This window comes from Furipterus horrens, unplaced genomic scaffold (assembly GCF_987537825.1).
Source record: "Furipterus horrens unplaced genomic scaffold, mFurHor1.1.pri manual_scaffold_17, whole genome shotgun sequence".
Taxonomy (NCBI): domain Eukaryota; kingdom Metazoa; phylum Chordata; class Mammalia; order Chiroptera; family Furipteridae; genus Furipterus; species Furipterus horrens.
In genome coordinates, this window is record NW_028327187.1 from 7023347 (window position 1) to 7051117 (window position 27771).

The 27771-nt window shown below is 41.5% G+C and overlaps 1 protein-coding gene across 1 annotated transcript in view; it reads right to left on the reverse strand.

Moving 5' to 3' along the window:
* LOC149990424 (vascular endothelial growth factor receptor kdr-like) overlaps window positions 1–27771 on the reverse strand; it is a 147608-nt gene that overhangs the window by 58604 nt on the left and 61233 nt on the right. The window contains exons 6-11 of the mRNA XM_090264466.1: window positions 22715–22874; window positions 21804–21940; window positions 21266–21443; window positions 19566–19683; window positions 17224–17396; window positions 2006–2156 (exon numbers count right to left, since the gene is read on the reverse strand). Coding sequence (XP_090120592.1) covers window positions 2006–2156; window positions 17224–17396; window positions 19566–19683; window positions 21266–21443; window positions 21804–21940; window positions 22715–22874 — 917 coding nt within the window. The remainder of the gene's footprint in view (window positions 1–2005; window positions 2157–17223; window positions 17397–19565; window positions 19684–21265; window positions 21444–21803; window positions 21941–22714; window positions 22875–27771) is intronic.

A 27771-nucleotide genomic window follows, 5' to 3' on the forward strand; every position in this document is an offset into this window, starting at 1 on the left:
AAATTAATTTGACTTTTTCTAGCTTGGATAATGTGGCTACCAGAAAATTCAATGTTACATATATGGCTTAGACTGGTGGTTTGCATTATATTTCTGTTTGTATGGCTGGCTCCTTGTTCTTTAAGTCTGAGTTTAAGTATTTCTTCCTTATAAAGCACTTTTCTTTGCCAAAATACGTCTTTTTTATCCAAAGTAGGTCCTGCCCTTCTTTGTCCTTCATGTACAATCAAGATTTGACTCTCTAAACAAGCTCGTGATACGCCTAATATTTGCATCATTTGATTTTCATATAGATGTGAGATATATGGACTACTTTGTCTTCTAGAATAAAGGAGGGATCGATAATTGTTTATTTAATAGAAGCTTTGTTAGGAGCAGCATTTGGAAAAGGCATTTCCCCAGGAAAAGTATTCATTACACACTCTCTTTTTCTTCCAAATCAAAAGGTGAAAAAATATAACTGGCTTTACTGCATCCTAGCGGAGCGAGAACAATGTAAGTGATTTGGGAATTATAGAATGTCAGAGTAAGGAAAGGAGGGAGGGCAGTAGCGAAGTACGTAAGTATATAGGACCACTCTTACTCACATGCACGCACACACACGGACGCATACACGCTCAAGAATCTCATCCTGGTGCCTACTGAGAAGAGATAAAGTATGCTTCCGACAGACCTGAGTGTAGCAGGAAGCAGCTGAGTGGAGCTGGCTGGAAAGTACCTGTGAGACACTGACTGCCAGCCCCTTCTATTTGAAGATCTAGGTCCTGGTCTGATAACTAGAGCTCCTACATTTTCCTCCCAACAAAGGCCACATCCTAAAACTCTGGGCCTTCCAAATTGGCTTTCCTAGACATTCCCATTCAGAGTTTATCCCCTGGGGATAGTAACACCTCCCCCCCATTCATTACCATGTGCTTGAAACTCAACCTTCAGCACAATGCAATAGTGAGTTAATAAGATGAACGTCCCTGATCGGCTAATATGTCATCTTTCGGAAAGAAGAGAAACCTGAGGGAACTGTCCACCTCACCCTTTCAGAGTTATGACAAAGCAGATAATCTGTCACCTGTGTCAAGCCTGTAGGGAAGTTTTGTGGTAGAAGGTGGGTAAGCATTGATGACGTTTTTTTTTAAATGCTGCCTACTTTGGGACTTGGGGGCATTCAGTTCACTTCTCTGAATTTTCCTTTTATTTTTTCTAATGCTTATAGGGGCCACATGTGACTCACTGTCCTAGAGGAGACTGAAGCAGACACTTTGAAATAAAGCTTATCGCCACAAAGCAAAAATCAAAGTATCCAATATGTTCCAGGCACATAGTAGGGCTTCAAATAAATGGGCGCTCTGAAGGGGTAAGAGTCAGGATGCCTGGCTCTCATTGTGACGTCTCTCTTAACTTCTGTGTTGTGTCAAGTGAGTTCTTTTTCTCCCTGAGCCTCTCTATCTCCATTTGTTACTGGGCAAGAGAAATCTCTGTCCTACCTTCTATACTAGGATCACAGGAGGCTAAATGAGTGTTCTATGATCTAAAAATGCGATTTGCTGACAGATTTTCCCATTGTGGGGTGACTATTCTAATCAGGCTTACCATGGAAGCAGTTTTCATGTAGATGAGATATGTCCACTTGTCAAGCTCATTACTGACCTTTCCCATGCAATGACAAATATTTAGAAACCTGCCCTCTTGTCCCTCTCCCACTTAAATCTTCAATCACAATCTAAATCTAAATTTCCCAGGCCTGTGAACCGTAGTAGTTGCTTCTACATCTGATTTGAGGCTCTGACTTGGGAAGGAACTGTACAAAACCTGGGGCTTGGCAGCTCTTGGAGTACTAACTCTTCTTTTATCTTCCCAGGCCCTGTTCCAAGACCACAGACATCACCTGTCATATCCTATGGAAGAGAAAAATCTCCCGGTAAGATCGTAAGCCTGTCAGTCCCTCGTGTAGCTCAGTTAACCCGAGAGTCTAGACCAGGTAGAGTCCTTTGGCCTGCGGGCCACTTACAGCTCATCTTTCTGGCTGCAGGGTTCCCAGGCCCACATGAAGGAGGGCACAGGCAGGCCACTTGCTGTACAGCGAAGGATGTTCTGACTGCCAAGGAGTATTGGCTGGATGTTCTTCAGATCTGTATCCTTTTCATAGATCTTAGGTTTTTCTGGACAAGAAAAGAAGATGGCAGAGATTAAGGCCCCACATTAGGCTAATATTTTCGCTGCATTACCAGTAAAGGAATCCCAATGGTTAGAATGCTGAAATATTTCTACATCAGTTTTTAAATAGCTGCTGCTCCCAGCTTCCTAAATACCCTATCCTCACGACCACCAGCCTGGTCCCTCCCCATGAATAGACTCCTCCCCCATGACCCAGCAACTCAAGAGTTAATATCTGACCCAAGAGAGACCTCTAACACTCCATGCCTGCTCTAAAGCATGATCTGATTGGTAAATGCCTGTGCCCGACTTGTGATTATTTTAAATATGTCACCTCTAGTGGGCACAATAGAGCCTTGTTGAAGAGAAGTAAATCCAAGGCCCCAAATGACAGAAGATGTGTATTGCAAAATAGGCTTTTGAATTAGAAGCTTACTAATGGCAAGACTGACATTAGGTTCACCTCCGCACCCTGGCACAAGGTCAGTGCCCAAGAGTTACATGTTGAACTTAATTACAACAACTAATGGGAAGCTTTTCTCTATTTTCAGTAACATTTATTGTTTGCATTTGGGTTTAAGAAAACTAACAACGATAACAGGCTTCTACCTGATCTGCAGGAATTTAATTTCTGAGTTCCCTACCTATATATCCAACTGCTTGCTCCAATTCTCTAATTGATTGATATTACAGTATTCCCCCACTTATTGCGGGTATTCCGTTCTAGACCCCCCCCCCAGCGCAGTAGGAACCTTACATTTATTCTACACTCTTAAACCCACGTCACTTTAATGACATACGTATACAGCACCGAAAACTCCCGCGATTGAGCGAAAAATCCGCAATCAATAATTAAACATAATATTTTTAAAAATCCTACGATACAGTGAGGCCGCGATAAATGAACCGCGATATAGAGAGGGACTGCTGTACCAATAACATCAATGCTACTAATACTAATAATAGTTAATTGAGCTAGGTGCAAAACGTTGTTCTAAGTGTTTTATGCAAATGAACCCATTTAATCCTCACCCTCTGAGGTTAATACTATGAGTATCCCTGTTTACAAACGAAGAAGTTAAAATGTGAAGGAGCTTTCAGAAAGTCACATAGCTAGCAAGCAAACAAGCTGGGCTATGAACTCTGGTAGTCTAGCTCCAAAGATCTCTCTTATAACAGTTTACAGCTCTAGTGCCCCATAAATATCACACACTCAACATTTCCAATAATAATGATGATGATGGTGATAATAATATCAAACTTATATAGAGCGTTTACCAAGCCTCAGGCACTGTTTTGAAGTGCTTTTTGTAGATAGTATCCCATTTAACTTCAGAACAGCCCACTAGCAATGGACTGCTTTTGGCCCTGTTTTACAGAAACGCATGCGTCAGACCTGACGTCTCACTCTCCCTTAGCCCCACATTCTGCCAATCACTTCAGGAGCAGAAGCTCAGTAACAGCTGAAGCTCTAACCAGTGTTGCTCCGCACTGTGCCTGCAGAGCCTAGTACAGTCAGTGCTAGGTGCATTGTAAGTGCTCAATAAACTCAGGTTTGAAAGGGTGAGGCCCGAGTCCTATGTGCTGTGACAGAGCACAATTCCACTCTCCCATGTTGCTGCCTCTCATGCTATTGACCCTCAAATCTTGATAAAAATGGGGGTGTGGTTTAGGTATTTGAGCACTCCTGTTTAAAACTGACCTGATTAAAAACACTGGTACATCTACACAATGGAATCCTATGCAGAAGAGAAGAAATTCCTACCTTTTGATGAATGGAACTGGAGACTATCATGCTAAGTGAAATAAGCCAGGCAGTGAAAGACAAGTACCATATGATCTCACTTAAGACAAATCTAATGAACAAAATTAACTAATGAGCAAAACAGAACCAGAGGCATAGAATCATGCAACAGACTGACAGCTGTAAGAGGGGAGGAGGGATGGGGGAATATTTGAAAGAAGGTGAAGGGATTAGTCAGGAACATATATGAAAGACCCATGGATGTGGACAATGGGGTGGGGGTGTGCTATGGAAGGGGGGTGGGATGGGCAGAGGGGGGAAAAGGAGGAAATAATTGGAACAACTGTAAAGCATAAAAAAAGATACCGAAGGGGTGATAAAATTGTTACTTGGATTTTAAGACAGAGGTTCTATTTTTAAATATATAGATATCATGCAGACTTCCAAGATTAAATATATATCTCACACTAAAAAAAAAAAAAAAAAAAAAATTGACCTGAGTTGTATTTCTTCACAGAAAATGTAAGTTAACTGACAGGCCTTTATTACATTCACAACAAAAATTTTTTCAACATGATGGGATGGAGGGCTGACTAACCAGGCTTCTTTCATCCTTAAGTAATGCTGCTTTTTCTGGGTACTGTAAATACAAACTGTTGCCTGCCGATTCTCACTTGGCAATCTGCCTGCGATTTTCTCTCCCACTCCCTCCTACTTCTCCCCCTCCCTCCTACTTCTCCCCTCCCAGGACTGACTAACTTTAGTTCTTCTAGCCAACGATCAGCAACACCTTTCCTTTTCTGCTTCTTGGGACTGTCACATCGAACTCTAAAATGGTTTTCAACTCCTCTAAGCTCAACAAGTATCTCTCGGTAAGAGTGGGAGCTCCGGAAAGCTAGCTCTCAGCCGCTGAAACACCCGAATTCTAGGAAAGGAACCGCTCATGTAAATGTGTGTCTCTGGCTGAGAGCCGTACTGCCCTTGAAAGTTTGGCCTTCACAATGACTGCCTCCAGCAATAGAAAGGTCTATTCCTGGCTCCATGGAGAGACAAGACCCACCTCCCCTTCACACAGTTTCCTTGTCCTACTCCCTTTCCTTTGTTTGAAGCAAGTAAAATAAGGACAGTCACCGGATTTCCTCTCGTAAATGAATTTTAGGATCAACATGTATTGTCCTCATTTTCCATGATCTCAGAGCTTTCTTTTTTTTTTTTTTTTCTTCATCGAGTGCATTCTTGGCTCCAGTATTAAGGACTTGGGAACGAAGAGACATATGACTGACATGTCAAAAACATGGTTGGAGTCTTTGTCTTACAATGCTGGATGGGATACTGGACCTGCTCCCTTTCAAAGGGATCGTGGAAGTAATTAAAGACTATTTACTTTTGGTTGCTGTTTGGTGAAGGAAAAACATACACATGAGAATGAGGGAATGAATGGATGGATGAAGTAAAAACAAAAATCAAGGTGGACAAAAAGTGTAAAGATGGATAATTAAGTCTGGTGGCTCTAGGGTCACCTTTTAAGACTCTGGGACATCTACATTCATATAAGCATTGATTGAAAATTCTAAGACAAAGGATATCTCCTCCCAATCATAATTCGAAGTCCCTCTACTATAAGCACATTTGGATTTGCAGGCGCATCTGTCTTGGAACAGGGCAGGTATGTTTAGGTCACTGTGACCTTGAGTCAGTCTCTTCCCCTCTTGGACTTCAGTGACTCATCTGCCAGACTGAGGGTGGATTGAATCTACGTCGTTACTGTTTCTCTTTCTGCACTGATTTCTGTGGCTGTTTGAGTCTACAAGATTCTTAACCCATTCAATAACTATTTCTTGAGTGCCTCTTGGATGTTACATACTATGCCAGGTAGTGAATAAGACACTGCTTCTGTAAGAATATTGGCACAAAGGTCCCTTTATTGCTGGGAGTTCCTGGCTTTCCTGAGAATGGCTTCTAGAGCTCCAGGCAGACAGTGGAAGGTCAAGACCAAACACCTACTCTTTTCAGTGCCATGGGATCCATTGTTTTAAATGCATTCACAGCCACATGGGAGTGACAACTGTCTCATTTCCCACCATTGTTTAATCACCCCCTGAATCACAAACATGTCAAGAAGGCCCCAAATTACTCAGAAGGCTAGTTCCTACATAATTATGCCAAATAGATGTCACATTTATATCCTTCAAATATGGTTGGGTAAGCTAACCACCATCACGGTGGGAACTTGGTAGCCCAGAAAGCCATCAGTGATTGCTTAAACTAATCCAGGCTGGAGTTGTTTTTGGAATTAAACATAACTAAGTTGGGGCAAGTTGTTTCAAGGTTCCACAGAGCAGAGAACTTGGAGAGAGCCCACCCACTTTCTTTAGTCAGTTTCAAAGAGTAACATTATTGAGTGAGCCTAGAATATAATACATGTAATTTGAGGATGCAAAGAACCATGGGAAAGATTCCAACAGCAATTTTTTATGCAAGCCTGAACACCATGATTCCAATAAAGAAGTCAGCTAATTGTGTGTTAGTATGTGTACCGCAGGGGTGGATGGGGACAGTTGTTTAAAAAAAGTGTATTTGAAGAGCTTTATATTTAGATCTGAAAAAGATTAAGAGCGAGCAGGGGTCAAATGGCAGACCACTTGCACTACCTGACTGACCAGGACTGCTTTCTGAAGAGAGAAGCGAAGCTACTACCATTGTGGGATGCCCACCTGTAATGTACTAGATACTTGGTCCATAATAAAAGAGGCAGCTGCTTATTTAAGGCTGACTCTATACCAGGCATCATAATGCAATAACTCATTCAATCCTCATAGGAATCCTAAGAAATATGTATTGTTTTATTTCAAAGAAAAGGAAAGCTAGCACTCAAAAATATACGCAAAGTCACACAACCAGGTGACAGCCTTGGTTCCCACGCCATCCCCCCCTCCCCCGGCCCGCCTGCAGCTGCCTGGGAGTTTCCCGTGATAGTGGGGTACATCAACCCGAGCTCCGTTTGGCCTCAATGAGCCTCAGACTCACAGCTGCGAGATAACGGCTGAACTCAATAGTTTCTTCTTTCTTCCCCCTATAAAGTAACCCCCTCCTTCCCTAGGGCCCCGGAGTTGGGCCATTCGCGGCATGGCTTCGTCCCCGCTTGCTAATTTCCCTCAACAAACTTATTTTCTTCTGCTTGCTATGTCCTCATGGCTCTCTGAGCGACACCTTTCTTACACTTGGAACTAGCGAAGCATCGTTCTGTCAGATTTCAAAACTGGATGAAGCTCCATGTATTTTGCCATGCTTCCATTCTCACAGACCCAAGAGATTTCTGGTGCCACTACTATGTGCCGAAGTTCTGTGATAAAGTTTTACATTTATCATCTTGTTTAATCCTTAAAATCCCACTAGGCAGTCAGTGTTATCCACATTTAAGACAAGGAAAACAAGCTCAGAGAGATCAATGGATTGACAAAGGCCATACAGCAGCTAGTGGCGGAGGTAGAATTTGGACTCAGAGTTGTCTAACTCCAAAGCCAGAACCTGAATAAACATTTCTCTAAAGAGGACATATAGATGGCCAATAGATACATGAAAAAATGCTCAACTAATCATCAGAGAGATGCAAATTAAAACCAGAATGAGGTATCATCTCACATCTGCCAGAATGGTCGTCATCAACAAATCAACAAACAACAAGTGCTGGCGAGGATGTGGAGAAACGGGAACCCTAGTGCACTGTTGGTGGGAATGCAGACTGGGGCAGCCACTGTGGAAACCAGTATGGAATTTCCTCAGAAAACTTGAAAATAGAACTACTTTATGACACAACAATTCCACATCTGCATATATATCAAAGACATCTAAAACACAAATTTGAGAACACATGTGCACCCCTGTGTTCATTGCAGCATTAGTTACAATAGCCAAGACATGGAAGCCAACCAGTGCCCTTTAATAAACGAGTGGAAATGTCCAGGGATCCCTTTGTAAAGTGTATGATTGTGTAACCACTATGCTGCACCTCAGAAACTAATACAAAATAATAGTGAATGTAAACTGTAATGGAAAAATAACATTTAAAATAAAACATGAAAGTAGGACAACTGTTAATAGAAAAACAATAAATAAATCAAAAATTTTAAAAATAAAATAAAATATGAATTTAAAGTGTCATAAAAATGTTGCGTATTTTGCTCAGCATTTTCAAATAGTTAAAAATCATTTTGCTAAATCAGTATGTTTCTAAAGAAATATCATTATTTGATGGGGAGAATTAAAACATATGAACGTGTTATATAATTTAAAAAAATAGATGACAGGATAAAGACCATATGTTATATATATGCAAGGCAAAATTACTCAGTCATAAAGAGAATAATTTTTTTGAGTGACAGAAAGAAGAGTCCTGTTATTTCTGCTGCCTTTCTATCTCCCAAGGGATGAGGGGGGCATGCGCGGAGATTTAAAAAATAACCAAGACACATAGAAGTTAGGATTCTTTGCAAAATCCTTATGTCTTATTCCCCTGATTCTTCATCTTGTCTACCTCCTTCCAGGGCTATAGAAATAGCCTCTGTGAATTTTTCATCATGCAATACTTAGCAGGGGATCCCTAAGGTCTACCTGAGAGGGAAGGCTCCGGGTCACAAGTACACATGGATTCTGTGTTATGTTCAAGGAGAAAATAGATGATTACTTGTTTAGAATAAGCCATTTTGGCTCAGGCCTTCCCACGATGCTTTTCTAACTCATTCATTCCCTTGGCTGACTGGCTCCTTTGGCTCCATTTGAGCCCAAAGGAACCATCCCACCAGGACGTGCATGACAGCTTCTTGTATCTCTCTATCTAAGGAAGGACACTGGAAGGAACAGAAAGAACTTTGGAAAGCTAAACTGCTAATTCCAGAGGCCTTCCTGGACCCACCTACCTCTTCAGACTTCCCATGACCCACAGAACATTCCGACACTAACTAAGAGATGGGAACAGACAGTGAAACATCTAGCCTGTTTGACCTTGACTTAGATGCCAATCTGTTCTAAATAACTCATAAGGAGAAGGAGGGGGAAAGAGGACTGACCCAACTGACCCAGTGATGAATTTAGTTTTATTTTGTGTTTATTTTTCTCTGGTCATTTTGTTGTTGTTTTGTTTTAAGTTGATGTACAGTATTTTCTTAGTTTTGTTTATTCACTTTGTTTTTTTATATTCCACTTATAACTGACTTATTTCACTAGCACAATATACTTAAGGTTCATTCATGTTGTCACAAGTAGCAATATTTCCTCTTTTTATGGCTGAGTAGTATGCCCATTGAGCATGATGCTGGTTGTATATTTTTCATATATGGACTCATTCACACTTTTCTGAGGTTCTTTTTATCATAAATGACTGCTGGATTTCATCAAATGCTTTTTCTGCATCTATTGATATAATCATGTGATTTTTATCCTTCATTTTGTTTATGTGATATATCATGTTTATTGATTTGCAGATACTGTACCAACCTTGCATCCCTGGAATAAATTTCACTTGATCGTGGTGTATGATGTTTTTAATGTATTGCTGGGTCTGCTTTGCTAATATTTTGTTGAGGTTTTTAGCATTTATGTTCACCAGGGATATTGGTTAATACTTTTCTTTCTTTGTAATGTCTTTTATCTGGTTTTATTATTAGGATAATGCTGCCCTGTAAAAAGAGCTTGGAAATCTTCCCTGTTCTTGAATTTTTTGAAATTATTTGAGAAGGATAGGTATTAATTCTTCTTTGAATGTTTGGTAAAATTCATCTGTGAAGTCATCTGGTCCAGGATTTTGTTTGCCGGGAGCTTTTCGATCACTGCTTCTATTTTATTAGTTGTAATGATCTATTCAGGTTTTTTTTTTTCCTGATTCATTTTGGAAGGTTGTATATTTCTAGGAATTTATCCATTTTACCCAGGTTGTCCAATTTGTTGGCATATACTTGTTGATAGTATTTTCTTACAATCCTCTGTATTCTTTTGGTGTAACTTACTACTTCTTCACTTTCATTTCTGATTTTATTTATTTGGGTCCTCTCTGGTTTTTTTCTTTTCTTTCTTTCTTTTTTTTTTTTTTAATGAGTCTGTTTCTTTCAAAAAAAAATCAGCTCTTGCTTTCATTGATCTTTTATAGTGTTTTTTTTATTTCCTGTCATTTATTTCCTCTCTGGTCTTTATTATTTCCTTCCTTCTACTTACTCTGGGCTTTTCTCATTCTTTTTCTAGTTCTCTTAGGCATAGGGTTGGCTTGTTTATTTGCGATTTTTCTTGCTTCTTGAGGTAGGCCTGTAATGCTATAAAGTTCTCTCTCAGGACTGCTTTCTCTGTGTTTCACACATTTTGGATTGTTGTGTGTTCATTTTCAATTGTTTCCAGGTAAATTTTTTTATTTCTTCTTTTATCTCATTGTTAGTCCATTCATTGTTTTAATAGTGTGCTATTTAGCCTTCATGTCTTAGAACATTTTTCAGGTTTTCTTTTTTCTTTTTCTTTTTAGTTGATTTTTAGTCTCATACCATTGGGGTCCAAGAAGATGCTTGATATGATTTCAATCTTCTTGAATCTGTTAACTTACTGTGTCCTGAATTGTAATCTATCTTTGAGAATGTTCCATGTGCACTTGAGAAGAAGATATATTCTGCTGCTTTGGGATGAAATGTTTTGTAAATATCAATCCAGTATGTCATTTAAGGTTACTGTAGCCTTGTTGATTTCTTTTACTGGAAGATCTGTCCATTGATGACAATGCGTTAAATTCCCTACAATGACTGTATTGTTGTTCATCTCTCCCTTAAAGTCCACTAAGATTGTCTTCGTACATTTAGGTGCTCCTATGGGTGCATATATGTTTATAAGAATTATATCCCCTTGTTAGATCGATTCCTTCAGTATTATGTTGTGAATTTCTTTGTGTCTTGTTATGGCCTTAGTTTTGAAGTCTATTTTGTCAGATATAAGTATGGCTAACCCAGCTTTTTCTTAATTTCCATTTGAATAGAATATTATTTTTTATTTCTTCACTTTAGTCTGTGTATATCTTTTGTTCTGATATGTGTCTCCTGTACACAGCGTATATGTGGGGTCATGTTTTTTTTTTTTTTAATCCATTCTGCTACCCTAATTATTTTGATTGAAACATTTAATCTGTTTACATTTAAGGTTATTATTGATAGGCACTAATTATTTATTGTCATTTTATTCTTTATACTGATGTTCCTCTCTCTCTGAATTTCTTTTTCCTTTCTTCTTAAAGAATATCCTTTAACATTTCTTACAATATTGGTTTGGTGGTAATGAACAGTTTTAGCTTTGCTTTGTCTGGGAAACTCTTTATTTTGCCTTCAAATTTATATGGTAGCCTTGCTGGAAAAAGTAGTCTTGGTTATAGTTCCTCACTTTTGATCACTTTGAATATTTCATGCCAATCCCATCTGGCCTGAAGTTTCTGTTGTAAAATCAGCTGACAGCCTTATGGGAGCTACTTTGTAGGTAACTAACTGCTTTTCTCTTGTTGCTTTTAAGACTCTTTCTTCATCTTTAACATTAGCCGTTTCAATTGTGGTGTGTCTTGGTGTCAGCTTCTTTGAGTTCATCTTGACTGTGACTCTGTGCTTCCTGAATTTGTGAGATCTGTCCTTTCACCAAGTTAGGAAAGTTTTCAGTCATTATTTTTTTGAACAGGTTCTCGATCCCTTGCTCACTCTCTTCTCCTTCTGGTACCCCTATGATAAGGTGAGGATGTTGTTACACTTGATATTGTCCCAAAGGTCCCTTAGACTTTCCTGTTTGTTTGTTTTTAAATTATTTTTCATTTTTATGCTCTTCTTGGGTGTAATTCACTGATTTGATCCTCTATTTCATCTAACCTGCTGTTGACTCCTTCTAGTGTATTCTTCATTCCAGATATTTTGTATTTTCATTTCTGACTGGTTCTTTTTTATGGTTTCTATGTCCTTTTTAATGTTTACTATACTTTGATTAAGTTCTCACTGAGATCATCTATTCTTCCCCTCAGGTTCTTCAGCATCCTTATAACCATGAGTTTGAATTCTGCATCTGATATTTTGGTTGCTTCTATTTCATTTAATTCTTTTTCTGGATATCCCTCTTGTTTTTTCATTCGGGGAATATTTCTTTGTTCTCCTCATTTTGTCTCTGTGTATTAGGTGAATCTGTTATGACTGCCAAACTTGTTTTGATGGCTTTATGATATAGGTGTCTTGTTGGGCTCAATGGCACAATCTTCCAGATCACCTGAGCTCAGTGTTCCAGGAATGTTTCTTGCAGGTTATGTGTACCCTCTTTTTGTAGTTGGATCTTGAATGCTGTTGGCCCTGTTGTGGGTGGAATTAACCATTCAGGTTGGCTGACTATAAGGATAAACCATCAGTCCCTGTACAGAGGCTGTGCCCTAAAGCAGAGTTGTTCCCAGCAGGGTCTGGTTGCTGTTAGAAGCCCCTTTGGATGTGCCTCTTGTGTTGCTAGTTGGGTTGACCTCTGGTGTGGCCTACAGCCCACCTCTGGTTGTGTTAGTGTAGGTCCACTTGGGCACAATTCAGGAACAAGTAATTTCAGATGGTGCATGTAACTGACCTTGGGCTACCTGACTGCAGTTACCACACTCTTCCTGTTTGTGGCTGGATCTATTGGGCCTGGGTCTGGTGGGGGGGGGGTCACTCCATATATAAGGGTGAGCTTCCTCCAGCTTAGAGCTGGGGCAGATATGTAAAATGTCTAAGGCTCCCTGAGGTTTGCCTCCACCTGTCAGCTATTGTTCCTTCGCCTGAGATTGTCTGGTCTTCTTCCAGAGTCTTCCAAAGAAAGGTTGTACAGTAGGCCCAGGCTGGCCGTGACCTACAGATCCTATCATAGGTTGTGAACTCAGTAGGGTAAGACAAGCAGTGTCAGGGGGACAGAACTAATGGAAAAGTGGCTCCTATCACAGAACCAAAGCACTCAGCCGCTGCCAGAATCTCCAGCTCTAGTTCCCACAGGAGGGGTTTGCTACAGTTTCAGGTTGGGTGCGGCCAGTCATCTCCTCTGCAGAAACAAAGTCAGCCAGGTGGGACTACTGGGCTCAGGAACGGGTCAAAAGAGTTTCCCGCTGGGGGAGGTGCCAGCCCGGTCTGCAGGAGGGGAATAAGCACTCCATCCTGTTCCCAGACAACAGCCTCTAAGGGATTCACGTTCGGAATGTCTTAGCCCTGAGCCACTCTCTCTTCCCCCCATGAAACTGAGCTCAGACTGGGGGCGGGGCTGGGTACCCAAACAGTCTCCTGTTCGGGATGGTACCTCAAACCTGTAGGATGGGGGAAGGCACTTTTTCCCTTTCCTCAGGTAGCACAGGCTGGGCCAGCAGGGGAGATAGGAGTGTTTCCCTGCTGCAATGTAGCCACACAACCCATCATTCTCTTGTCTGATTCCTGGACAAAAGCTTGCCCAGGAGACACGTTCCAAAAGCCCCAGCTCTGCACTGTACTCTGGTCCCCCTGCATAGCTGAACTCAGCATGACAGGCCTGGTCAAGTGATTCAACAAATACTACCTGTTCTTTGTTACTGTGACATGAAATATTGAAGCAAAGAATATGAACACAATCCTGTCCAGGTCTGAGATGATATAAGCATTAATCAAAGAACTGCAGCAAAGGACAAAAGCATAAGGACAAAGTTCAGGGCTTTGTCTCTGAACTATATTTGTGCCACAGTATATATGGCAGACGCTTCTTGTTTTTTTTCTTTCTTTCTTTTCCCTTTCAACCATAGGACCAGATTTTAAAACAGAACGTGGTGGCTTATTCAAAGACCATGGTTTTTATCTTCTTTAACAGCTAGGGTGATTATGTGACCAAGTTCTGGCATGTGTGCAAATTCCCTGTCATGTCCTTAAATAGTAGAGCTTGAGTTCTTTTTCCTTCCTTGGTGGTACAGAGCAATCTCAGACCACACAGATGAGAAAAACACTTTCAGAACAGGGATCCTGGATCACTGACCACGGTGGTTATATATTATCTTGTTTAAGTCATGGCTGTTGTTTTTTTAATTTTATGGATCTTCACATATTTAAGAAATTATTATATTTACTTTGTTGTATTAATTTTGTTAGCTTTTACTGAGGTATAACTGACATGCAACGTTACATGAGTTTCAGGCATACAACACAGTGATTGGGTATTTGTATACACTGTAAAAGGATCACCACATTGTCTAGTCATTGTTATTTTGAATCTCTAAAACAACAGCTTAACCTGTAACTTCACTAACAGAGAGGATTTCACATCCAAGTTCTGGCTGCTTTCTAACATACTACATGATACTTTGGATAAGTCACTTTCTCACTCTAAACCTCACTCCCCTATGTTTAGAATGAAAAAGATAATGGTGTGGAATTAAATCATCTTGTGCTTTGAACTAGCTGGGTGACCCTCAGTGGGTCATTTGTTCTCTCTTGACCCCTATTTCCTACATTTTTATTTGGAGTTATTTTTTCCCTTTTGGGATGATGGGTTACTCCTGCTAGGCTGTATTGCTATGCTGCTTTTCATTTACTCTACTAGAGTATACAAGGGGGGCCCCCAAAAACCCAGAATTTATTTATTTAAAAACTGTGTATTTATTCTCACATGTTTAAACTTCCGTCACCTTCCAAGTACTCTCCATCTGGTGCAATACACCTATCAAAATGTTTGTCCCACTGCTCAGAACAGTTTTTGAACTTGTCAATTTTGATACCTTTTAGTGATTCTGTCATTTTTTTCCCACCTCTTCCACTTTGGCAAAAAGCTTCCTTTTGAGGACATTTCTCATGCAGTGGGGGAGAAAGCCACTCAGGGAAATATTGGGTGACTAAGGAGGGTGGGGCACGGGGCCATGTCATTTTTGGTCCAAAACTGAACGAGCATGGTGTGGGCAGGTATGCTCATAAATCACCCATCATGGAATGGGCAAACACATTGAAAGAGTCTTCAAAAAAATTCACTGAAGCCGAACACAACCTTTCACAACAATACCAGCTGGTGCACTGATACAGATGGGTTCTTAGAACATTGACCTAGCGGGGGAAGCCTGTACTACAAGGGCCCGTCCTACAGAAAATAATTCCAGTTTTTTTGGGTTCCCTTTCAAATGCAGGTTAAAAAGAGAAACCATAGTTATTCCTTAATCATGTATCCCATAGCCCTAGTGCAGGGCTATGCATCCCTGTCTGTATGGGTGCTTAAATAAGACTCATTATCTGATTCTTTTAGGAGCAAAAAGTAGTGTCCAGATTTCTTTTCAGGTAAGGAAGGGATCATGTAGACAGACAATGCAGAGACTTCAGGCTTATACCCCCCATCCCTCCATGCCTGCAGATCAACTATTTCTTTGGACATCAGTGGACTATGATAGGCAAGTGTGTGCTGTGATAAGGGGAGAAAACAGACCTTCAGCAGGTCATTCTGTAAAGACATGGGGAAAGAGATCACAGCTGGTGGCTAGCCCCCTTAGTTTCCTATCTGCCATGAGCAGAGATCTTCGTTTTTTTGCCCTGAAAAACTCTGAATTGAGTTTAACTAATAAGGTGGTATCACTAAGGCATCAGTTGGAAGCATAAGAGAAAAAAACAAGGAGAAGAAAAAAACAGACAACATGATCTTGAGAAATCACAAACTACACAGCATTTGACCAGAGAACCCATAGAACAGAGAGAGAAGGTGTTACTGGGTTTTGTTGCCATCTTTCCTTCCTCTTCAGATATCTTACTGGTGAAACCCTGAGCCGATGAGTAGGTTTATCATGCAGAGAAAGTGATAGTGGTGGGTGAGGATGTTGAATTTTGCACTTTGTTTTAGTTTGACATTTATTTGACTAGTTAGAATAGATGATGGTCTGTGTCTGGACATTTGATGTCAAAACTATTTCTTAAGAACTAGGGTGTCTATGACATGCTGTTTAAGTAGTGATATTCAACAGTGTTAGCAGAAGACTCTGATAGAAGATAGGGAAAATCAGGTAGCAAAGGATGAGACTTCATTGACCGCCTTGTGAGGTGGATCTCATGAGGCTTATTTTAAAGATGATGAAACAGGATCATAAGGGCAAAGTGAATTGCTATGGTCACATTGCCAATAAGGGGTTGAGTCAGAGAATCTGGGTTTGAGAATAGGTTCTAATGGTCAGCTTTCCTTCATTATGGGCCACTTGACTGCCACGGTGACAAGTGATAAGTCTGACTTGAGAGACTAGCAGAGATGGCAAAAAGGCACCAAGTGCTTACCCCAATGTCCAGACTGGAAATTCTCTAATCATGGCAATTACGGTAGTGATGGGGACAGTGGTGGTACCTATTTTTAGTTTTTCAAATGAGGCTGCTCCTTTTGATATTGGGAAGCCCAGAGAAATCAAGGAAACATTCATAGTAAGCAAAGATGGACAAATAACATAGATCCTCTATGATGCGTATAAAACAAAAATGCTGAATAAGAATCCAGGAAGCTTCCTTCCCTCCCTCAACCCCTGTTCCTTTACAAAGCTTCGGTGTTGAGAAAAAAAAAAAAAAAAAAAAAAAGGATGGGGAGTTATAGTCCTAGAGCCACATAGGGACCCATCTGGCTTCTCTGCTTTCTTCTCACTGATGAAACAAGGCTATAAAAAAGAAAACAAAGGACCAGTCTATCGAGTAATGGCTCTTATTTCTCACAGACTTCCCTTCTCCTTACCAGAAGCCCAACATGTAGGTTAAAGGTAAGCTAGGTTGCTCATAATAGCAGGCAGGTCTTCTGCTGGAAGACAATGCAGAGACAGAGAAACTAAAATAGAGCATTGGTTTGGGCAAAGGGACAAACTAGCTAAGTCCCATTGGCTTTCAAGCCACTAGATAAAATTGCAGTAAGGATATTATCATGCAGACCGTAGTGGTGGTGCTCAGGATGCCTGATTATATCATTTTGTTCTACCTTCAAGGGAAATCAGGAGTGGATCGAGCATAAGTCATGGGGGACAATGTGATCCTCCTTCCAGTCCCTTTTATGTATAGTAGCAGGTACTAAGATGGAGTTTCGGCTCTTCCCTCCTCAAAGCACATTTCTCAATATGAATAGATCAATTTTAAGGGTCTCTGGTAACAGAAAAATGATAGGAAATGAGTTCATCAGAGATCTGAAAGTTCTATCAACATAGGGAGCTAATCTGCAAACACCTGGTGACCACACAGCACCTTCAAGACGCCTGTCCTTGCGTAGAGAGGCAGTCCCTATTGTGTTCCTGCTTTGAACGTTGTTTCTAACATGATAGAGACAGGGGCCTGGAATTGTTGCATACACTCCAGAGGCCAACAACTCACCATTGACAATCAGTTGTATGGTGAGGTTTTTGTACAGTCCATGCTTGGTGTTGCTCAGAGCGAACGTGTAGTTGCCAGCGTGCTTCACGCTCACTTCCAGGATTGTGAGTTTGTACTTCAGAGGGTCAGGCTGAAAGGTGTGGTTTGTGGGGAGTGGTCTTCCGTCTTTGTACCTGTGAGGGGTGGGGAGAGAGCGGTTAGCATGGTGCCGGTTATGCTTCCTCATGATCAGCAGGAGGCAGGGCAGCGTGATCATCTCCGTGAAATTCCCAGGCTGGAGCACCTTTGTACAGCCACACTGGTAGTCAAAAAAGTGGGTCTGTCTCTTCCTCTTTCCTTAACAGTCAAAACTTTTGGAAAATGGCCTCACACATGCTTCCACTTCCTCACTTTCCCTCTGTTCCTTAACCCTTTGGGTGCCAACGTCGCTGGGAGCGACGCTGACAAATTTTCCCAAAAGTGCCAGCATCGTTCCCAGCGACTCTTTTTTTCAATGGCTATAAATGTAAACAACAATAGAATAATTCATATTTTATGTTTTGTTCTCTTTTTTTCTTTTGTACCTCAGGTTATATATTGATATAATTTTTTCTCGTGTTGATCCAAATTTCAAATTATACATGGCATTCAAAGCGTTAACCCTTGAAACTTAGATTTTCCTCCCTGACACTCATTCCAAATCATGTTCTCTGATTTTACCAGCATTGCCCCATTTATGAAAGCAAGTGGTCTTCTCTCAGCAGTCATAACTAAGATCTTCTGGAGTGTTTGACTTCAGAGATCAGGTCTCCCTCCCTAGCTTCTGGGACATTGTTCTAATCATTGTTTCTCTCTTCTTCAGTAACTCTTCTTCCATTTCCTTCCCCCTCAGAGAGGTGTTCCCTACCAAGCAAACACTTAAAATCCTTCCACAGACAGTTGAAAGAAAGAGAGAGGGGGCATTGGATAAGGAAGTTTGGAGTTGCTAATGAGCTAAATACATATAGGGTGGTGTGTAAATATCAGTAACAGCATAATAAAGGCTTAACCCCACCAATGTACATGTTCCGCTGGGTTCTGCCTTTGGGCTCGTTTCTCTCTGTGCACACTGCCTGGGTGTATTCATCCACTCCCAGTTGATGGCTCCCGAGTTTCCAGCTTCAATATGTAGCTTGACTGTTAATAGCATCACTAGTCTCACATTCCGCCCAAGCTGAAAACTGCGAAGCACTTCTGATCCTTGGGCTTGTGTTCACACATCTAATTGGACACTACATCCTGGGGATTGTACCTCGGCAGTGTAGCCCAAATCTACTCCGTGTATTCCCACTGCCTCCAGGTTACGCAGGCCCATATACTGGCCTCACGGGAACTATGGCTTTAACCCCATAAACTGGTAGCTCTTTCCCCTGTTTTTCTCCATTCCAAACCCTATGACACACAGAATGCCACATTAATCTTCCGAAAGTCTAGCTTCAAATCTATCACTCCTGACTCCAGAGCCTTAGATAGTTCTCTACTTTAATAAGATATAGAGATTTAAAAAAAAACATTGATTCTTTATTCCTCAAAACAATTCTGTAACATAGGACATTGCCACCCAGCATTTACAGATAAAGAAACAATCTTCGAGAATTTAAGTAACTTGCTTAGTAACTTGATGGCCTGGAATTGGAACAGAGGTTTGTCTGGCTCAAAAACCCATATTCTTTCTATTGTATTACTTCTCACCCTTCAAGGACCTTTATTAGACTGGGTGAAATCACCTTCGAAACTCCTTCCAAATCTGAGATTGTGGAATTCTACAATGGCCTTGGCTAACTTCCCAGCCTTATCACCTCCTCTCTTTTCAGAGTACAAAACTCATTGCCCCCCTCAAATACGTGAGAGATCAATAAAGGAGAGGGGAAACAAGCAAAGAAACCTGCAAAGGAGGAGATAAAGCCCTAGTTCCGGAGCTGTGACTGCCCTGAAAGTGGGGTTGGGGTTACAGTATGTTTCTTTTTCTTTTTCTTTCTTTGGCCTGCTGTATGACTGGCCTCAGTAAGGACGCATGGAAAGAACAGCTCTGAAGTGTGGGAAATACAGTCATCCCTCACTTATTGGGGGCATTACGTTCTAGACGCGCCCCCCCCCCCCGTGATAGGTGAGAATCCGCGAAGTAGGAACCTTACATTTATTTTAGTATTTACTGTACAGTACTGCAAAATCCTGTGATATAGTGAAAAGCCCACGATAAATAATGAAATAGAATATTTAAAAAAACCCTGCGATATCGTGAGGCCACAATAAGTGAACCGCGAAATAGACGGACTACTGTAAGAGACTCAGGGAAATGGAAATAGCCAGGCTTTCGTACGTACCAGGTCACATTGGGGCGAGGGAAAGCATCCACCCTTACTCCCATTTTGAGCACACCTTGTCCAGCTGTCACTTCATAAACGCAGCTTCTCTTGTAGCTCACATTGAGGAATGGTTTCTCTGAAAGCAGAACCGGGACGGAGTCAGAAGAAGAAGGTATAACTGCATCCCAATTATGTTCACCCTTCCCGTTCGCGGTCACCTCCTTTCCACAGCACCAGAGGGGTCAATTTTGACTATCATAAACTGGTGTTTCTCAGTGTGGACTGGAGGAAGATGCTGTTGTCATTTTTTTTTTTTTTTTAGAAAAGATAGTTCTTGCTCTGTCCAATCAATGCCAGGAGTAACCCACAGCCGTTTTGACAAAGAAAAAACTGCCCTCATGCACTCCCAATACCCTCAAGAGGCAGTACTGCCCGTGAGCTAAGAACCACATAAGTATGCCAGTCACATTGGTCTTATTCCTTGCCAGGAGATTTTTTAGACATTGGCAGGTAATGTGACTATGAACAATAAAACCAAAGGAGAAATTAGCTAGGGGACTTCTGGGAAAGACTTTTAAACTCAAAAAGACACACAAGTTGTGGGGTGTTCATATTTTCCTGCCTCTCAGGCACTATCATTAGTACATGGGATCTGGGAGTGAGGAAGCACGAGGGGCACTTTGAAGATACAAAGAATGCAAAACAGAGGAAGGAACCTGGTTTCTAGAGGACACTGATGACCCACGAAGTCTGTTAGCAGTGAACTGTAAACCTCGGGGTTCTTGATTGTATGAAATAATTGTCCTTATTGCTTAAGCTATCTTTAGTCAGGTTTCGTCTTGCTTGAAACTGAAGGCAAGGCAGCTGATGCCAGTGGCTCTGTGGAGCCCAGAGGCTGGAAGGACTAAAGGAAGTTACCTTATAAACCAGGGTTGGACTGACCATAAGTGTTAAATTTCTTACTGCAGAATAAACCCAGAGAGTGAGTGTTTATATTTTTAAGTATTACCTGTGTGCAGATAGTTATTAGTATTTGTGCCTTAGGGTCTTCATGGATACATGCAAACGTTAAATATGTTTATATAACTGTGCTAGGATGGATATGGGTATTAATGTGTTTGCAAGAGCACGTATAAGCATATGTATGCGTATGTATACGTGTCCTTGTAAGAAAAGGGCTTCACAGGGTAATCATGTTAAACTGAAGCTCAATTAATGCTTTCCACTAGGAAATCTAAGGTGACATTGGTGTCAGAAAAACAAGGTAGAATCACCCTCAAACATGGTATTATGATGATGAGAAAAATGAAGCCGAGCGAGGTGCAGCAAGTTGTCCAAGATAACACTGAAAATGGGCAAGGAAGACTGAAGGTTCAAGAACCTAGTCTTTACCTGGGCCAAAACACCGCTGAGCTGCTTAACCCTAAGTTTCTAAAATAGACAACTGCAACTAGTCAACAGGACGTGAAAGTATGTAAGTTCAATCACAGTGCTCCCCAGCATACAATTCCCAGGTCAGAGAGAAAGAATAGAAAAGGAACTGTCTGACAATAGCTTTTCTGATGTAAACACCAAAGCATTGGGAGGGGAGGCCTTAGAGACCATAATACTAGGAAAGCAAACGAAAATGCATCTGAGAGATTTATATATATACATAGCGGGAGGAGAGTAGGCGGGCCAGTTGTCCGAGGAGAGTGAGAAAGGAAAGTCTTACGTACTGTACACTACGATGGTGACGCTGGCTTGCAGGGCCGTGCTGTTACCTTCCCTGCAAATGTACGTGCCTTTGTCTTCCATAGTCACATTCCAGATGGTCAAGTTACTATAGCCCTTGTACACCGGGGATCCGTGATCCAATTGTTTTTTAATTTCCCAACGCCGGGACGTTGTCCTGGACTGTGGGGTGGGAAGGAAAGAAAGCAAATAATTTCAATTGAGATTACTGGGCACTCCTGAGAACCGAACTTGTCACAGCTCGACAGGAAGCCAAAGAAAATCCCGATGAAGAGCTGGCACTTCTTCCCACACTCTTGTTATGTTACGTAGGTCGCTAATGAGCCAGGATATGTTGCCAAGTGAAATGCAGGTCACCCACAAGACTGGCTTCCTTAAATGCCAGTTTAGTATTCAACTTTGTTGATCTACTCAGCACCATTTTGCCTAGTTCTTGACCCAAAGTAGCAATGGAGTGGGAATGACAGGGAGAGAGGATGTGGGCAGATTTGTGAAGATTTGGAGCAGGGACAGTGTCCTTACATTCTGTCGATTGAATATCCAGTTCAGATAGACTCGTCCATTGAATGTGGTCTCTGCAACACATTGCAGGAAAAGGTTGTCTCCCACTAGAAGTCTCTGCTGGTTGTATCTAATGGAGATATTTTTCTTCTTGGTTTCTGGAAAAGAGATGGCATGATACTGACAAAGAAGGCAAGAGACAAAAATTTTGGATTATGGGATACTCCCTACTATCCTCAATCTCTCATTCCTTTTGTTAGATGGAAAATGTAGACTCAGAAGATTCTATGATTCAGAAATAGCCAGATAAGATTTTATATAAACTGTATCAACACGGTTGGTGATGGTAAGGGTTAACTTTCTAGTTCTTGAGGTTTTTTTAGTGGAAAGGATTCTACAATCCTGCTTAGGAAATTATATACCCAGCTTAATAACCTCTGCACCAGGAAACTTTTCCTCCTACTGATCTAAAGCCATTAAGCCCTTCTGTGGATAACTGCCACATTTCTGAATTCCCTGAGTAAAGTGTCTTCCCTGACTTAGAAGTCTGCCTTCAATTCTATATAAGGGCAGCAGTAATATAAAGCTCCAAGATATCTATTATTTAGCCACAATATGCAACCAGCATTTCACAATTTTGCAAGAATAACCTTATAAAAGCTGAGTATTTATTGCTAGACACTGATAAACCATTGATTTTATGGGTCAACTGATCAGGCAACTGAAAACAGTCCAAGATGGTAATGTAGCAAAAGTTAGTCTCAGGTTTTTCTAGTGAGATACATACAGTTCTTAAAAATAAAATCTTAGAATCCCTAGTGATTAATTAATATTGAAGTGACTGCAGCTGAAGTAAGGTTTATACAAATAGGAAGTGATTCCCAGAAGCAGCAGGATCCCATTTCCTAACCTCAGAGCATAAGATCACATACCCAGGCGCTGTGGGAGATAGAAGGACTTGTGTGTCTTCCCGTTAACTTCGGCAATGCACTGGAGAATGCTGCTGTAGAAGTGGTAGGAGGGCCGGGTCACAGTGAAGCCTTGCCGGGGGTCCCACTTTTGGCTTACATAGGTGAATTGGGGAGGGTATAACTGTGCAGCAAGGGCAGGAGGACACAGGAAGACATAAACGTGAAGTTCTCATTAGTTCTCAGTAGCATGCCCAAACCATCTGCTCTGAAGTCACGCAGAGGAGTGGCCTGTCCTTCCACTCTCCCACCCAAGTTTCCTCCGAATTGAGTCTGGGCTGGTTAGCCTTTGTTCTCTTCTCAGAGATTAGCACTTTTCTGAGCTCAGAGCAGATACTCAACAAATAATAATCACACTAGTAAACACTCACACAACAGTGACTATGCGCCAGACACTGTATTAGCTCATTTAATCTTTATAACAACCCTATGAAGTAGACTTTATTGTTACTCTCATTTTACAGATGAAGTTCATAGGGGATACCTTGTTCAACTAGTTGCTTATTATTGGATTACAGTATCCCCTCACTTATCGTGGATATTATGTTCCAGACCACCCCCCGCGAAGTAGGAACCTTACATTTACTCTACACTCTTAAACCTACGTAAGTTTAACAACATACGTATACAGTACCGCAAAATCCCACGATAGAGCGAAAAATCCGCGATAAATAATTAAATATAATATTTTTAAAAATCCCGCGATACAGTGAGGCCACGCTAAGTAAACCACGATAGAGAGAGGGACTGCTGTAAATAGCAAGGCTGGGATCTTTTCTGTTGGAGATGTTCAGACCCAAAGAGGCTAAGCTAAGACCTGTTGCGCCTTCTTTTAGGTCATGTGGGAGAACCACAGCTGTCAGGTTCCCAGGTTCCACATCTGTTCATCAGGGTCCCTGATATTTACTGACACTCTGTCCCTGCGGTTGGCTCATTCATTCGTAGCTGGTACTTTCATTCATTCAATCAAACATTTAATATTTAATAGTATCCACTCTGTGCTAGGCACTAGGAACCCAGCTGCAAACAGCACAGGCTGAGTGCTTATTCTCAGCTAGTGTATTTGTAAACAGAACTGGATTATTAAAATTGTTTTTTTGGTTGCTGTAAAAGTCATACATACCAATTGTGAACATTTTTCAAAAATATTGGAGAAAACAAAGAAAAAATAATAATAGCCTATAACCTAGAAATAGCCACAGGGCCAATGAAACATATTTACTTAGAGTCTGCTTTCTGTGTATGTATGTATACATTGTTACATAGCTGTATTTATAAAGTAAGTACAATTTATCTTGTTATTTTTTACATTATAACATTCAATATTCTCATATTATTAAAAACTCTTCATAACAATTTTAATGTCAGTATAATATTGGTTATTCTAGTCTTTATTTAAGCATTATTTTATTGTTAGATATTTATGTTACAATAATTTTTATTTTTATTATTTAAAATAATGCGGGAATGAATGTCTTTATGTTTAAGTCTTTGCTTATTCACTGGACAAGATCCTTAGATGCATAATTATTGGGGCAAAGCATACAAACATTTTACAGGCACTTGGTATCTTTTTGCCAAAGTTCATCACAGCAAGAATAGGACAGTTTATATCCACTAGTGTATGAGAATGGATGCTATATTTTAATGAAAATCTTTACAAATTGAAGCATGCTCAGAGAAGGAGGATAAGAACTATGAAGATTCTGGAAGCTCTGTGATATAAGGACAGTTTAAGAAGCAGGACATTTTTAGCCCAACAAAAGAGAACAGTTGAGGATGGAAAGGAGGAGGTGGGGGTTAATGACTAATTGGGAGTGGTGAGCGAGTAATAATGGCGAAGGGCATTTTTACCTAAGCCAGCTCTAATATGTTAACGAACACATGTCCCTGAGGCTTAGCCATACTCTTCATTTTGAAATACACTTTCTATTTTACCTATGCATTTAAATCAAACAAACAAAAACTATTAAGAACGGTATGAAGTCTTTTCCAAAACACACACACACAGGTACCACCACTTGGATAATGCAAATAAAGTTCTCAGCAAAGTACATGGCACTGATAATGACTTGTAGTGGGTTGAACAGTGAACACCCCCCCCCAAAAAAAAGATATATCTACCCAAACTTGTGAAGGTTATTTGTAAAAGGAATCTTTGCAGGCATAATTTACTTAAGGATGTTGAGATGAGAATATCCTGGATTTGGCTAGGGCCTAAGTTCAATGGCATGCACCCTTATAAAAGACAGAAGAGAAGACACACATAGGGGCAGTAGTGAGAAGGCCATGTAAAGACAAAGGGAGAAATCAGTGTTATGCACCCATAAGCCCAGGAATATGTGGATGCACCAGACACTGGAGGCAAGGAGGGATTCTCTCCCAGAGCCTTCAGTGGGAGCACGGCCCTGCCAACACTTTGATTTCAGACTTCTGGCTTCCAGACCTATGAGAGAATACATTTCTGTAGTTTTCAGCCACACTCGCTTGGCGGTAATTTGTTGGGGTAATTTGCTATTACTATGTTTGGGCAGTGCTTGGCACAGCGTAGACTCAGTAAATGTGTTGGGTTGAAGCAAATTATATTAAATGTGACCTCAGGATGAGTTCTGCTTTCCTCCTTCATGAAGTTGGCTTTAGTTCCTATTACCAGGGGGTGAACGCCCTTGAATATACTGTTGGTGAGGTACTAACTAAAGCTCACTTCTGCTGAAGCTACGCTTTCGGAGTAGGAGCACTCTTCTCTCTCCTCTGCCTGTTGCTGAGAGTCACTGAAATCCAGTGATGAGAAGGAAGCATAAGAAGGGGACTGCAAACATCTACGTGGGTCTCGCGAGTGCAGATAGGGAAGTAGGGAATATGCAGACGAGAATATAATAATAATCATCATACAGTACTTTCACTTACACAACCGACCGCTTTTACAGGGCACAATCCACATTCAGTCTCCTAACTGGTTAAGGATCATTATCCAAACCTACACTTCAGGTTCCCCCATTCTTAGTCCAGAACCGCTCTTTCTGTGGATGTAAGGAAACTGGCCTGATTCTAGGGACCAACTCAAGAGCTATTCACAGTGTGACAAAAACCCCTCTTATATTGTTCTTCATGGGCACGTCTTTGTAATCCTCATCCAAGGACATGTTTTTCATTGCTTTGAGAAAGAGAGAAACATCAACACGAAAGAGAAACATTGATTGGCTGCCTCCCGTACGTGCCCCAACCAGGAACCAAACCAGCAACCTAGATAAATGCCTTGCCCAGGAGTCAAACCTGCGACCTTTTGGTGTATGGGACACCGCTCCAACTGACTGGGCCACACCAGCCAAGGTGGAGGCACCCCCCCCACCTTTAATCCACGTCAGATCGCAGTAGCCAAGCTTCGAGCTGAAAGTGATGTCTAAGGGTTGAGGCAGGTTCTTCAGCTTATAGCTCCTTCAAGGTCAGCAATAAGTTGAATTTTTGTTACAGAATACAGTGAGATCATAAAGAAGCCGTCGTGAACTGTGGGAAATGTTGGTGATTAGAAAAGAAAGGGAGATACTATGGGTTGGTGTCTTTGAATTATCTTTTTCTGGAAGGGAAAGGTTTCTGGACACCAGAAGGTTGCCTATTCTAATTAAAGAGGCTAAGGCCTTGGGAAAAAGCACATCTCGGTTACTCTCATACCCCGACACATCATCTGGAGGTAAACTGGCTGCCTACTGGGGTTTAATTTTAGAAAAGGATGTTTGAAATTAGGCAGGTCAGTTCCTTCCCCACGTAGTGCTTCCTTTTAGCAGAGGAAAGAGACACAGCGGCTCCAGGCCCCACCAGAGAGGCCTTGGTGGGTGGGCCAGGACTCCCTCGCTGCTACTAGGTAGAGGAAGGATGAGGTGGCCAGCCAAGCACATAAACTCTACGGCAGACTGCATCCTCCCTGCTCCACCCATTCCCCCACACCACTGCTTCTTTCTGGACCAAGTCCCAAAGACTAGGAGCACCTTCCTTTTCCCTTTAGAAAGGGCCAAAAGAACATCCCAGAGAAGAGTGAGAGCTGGCAGAGGCGGATTTAAGGGCGGGTGCACCGGGCGTGCACCCTGGGGTCCGACTTCTGAAGGGCCCCGCAAAACCCCAACTTTACACTTTTCTCTAATGACAGCCAGTTTGGGTTCACATGTGCAATTTTAATTACGTACGAGTTGTAAACTTGCGAGGCCGTTCAGAAGTCGGGGCCCAGGGCACACATCCAGGGCGCCTGTTGTTAAATCCGCCTCTGGCGAGCTGGTGGCTCAGTGGAAGGGGCAGAGAAACCTGCAGAGAGGGCGATCGTGCGGTCCTTAGGGGGTAGCTAATCCACTCCAAGGGGTTGTGAACCTTTTTAGAGAGTAAATTCTTCTGCCCGTGGGGTTTTTGCACCTTCCTTTGCCACATCAGCTGCTGCTACCGGGCACAATCTCCGAGTTGATCCATCTCTCAGCTTTCGCAGCTGTACTGGCAGAAGGCACTGAAGAAACGCTGACATTCCCTTTAACCTAAGCAAAGTGAGATGATCTTTGCCTGCCGCTGAGGGCGGTTCACAGCTTTTCCCTAACGTGAAAGTCAGAAAGGGCTGGGGAGCAGAGGAACACGTGCATCCAGGAGGGGAGCAGAGGCAACCTGTCACCCTGAAGAATAGCACAAGGATAATAGCCGGGGCACTAGGCAGGAAATCAGAACATCTGATTTTCACTTTTGACTATGACCCTTATGAACTACAGACCAAAAAGCAAGTTGCAGTATTCCTTTTCTCTAAGCCTAAGATCCCTCATATGTAAAATGGAAATACTCAAACCAGCTCTCATCCACTTCACTTTACAGAGTAGTTATGTGTGCCGCTCCAAGGAGGTGATATACGTGAATCATTTAAAAATTCCTAGTGGCGTTACGCAACTATAGAGGCTGCGGGCTTTGTGGCTCCATTCATTACCAAGATTGATTTAAGTAGTCCAGCTAAATGGGTGGGTTTCTCTTCCCTCCCTGCTCCATGTAAATTTCTCTGA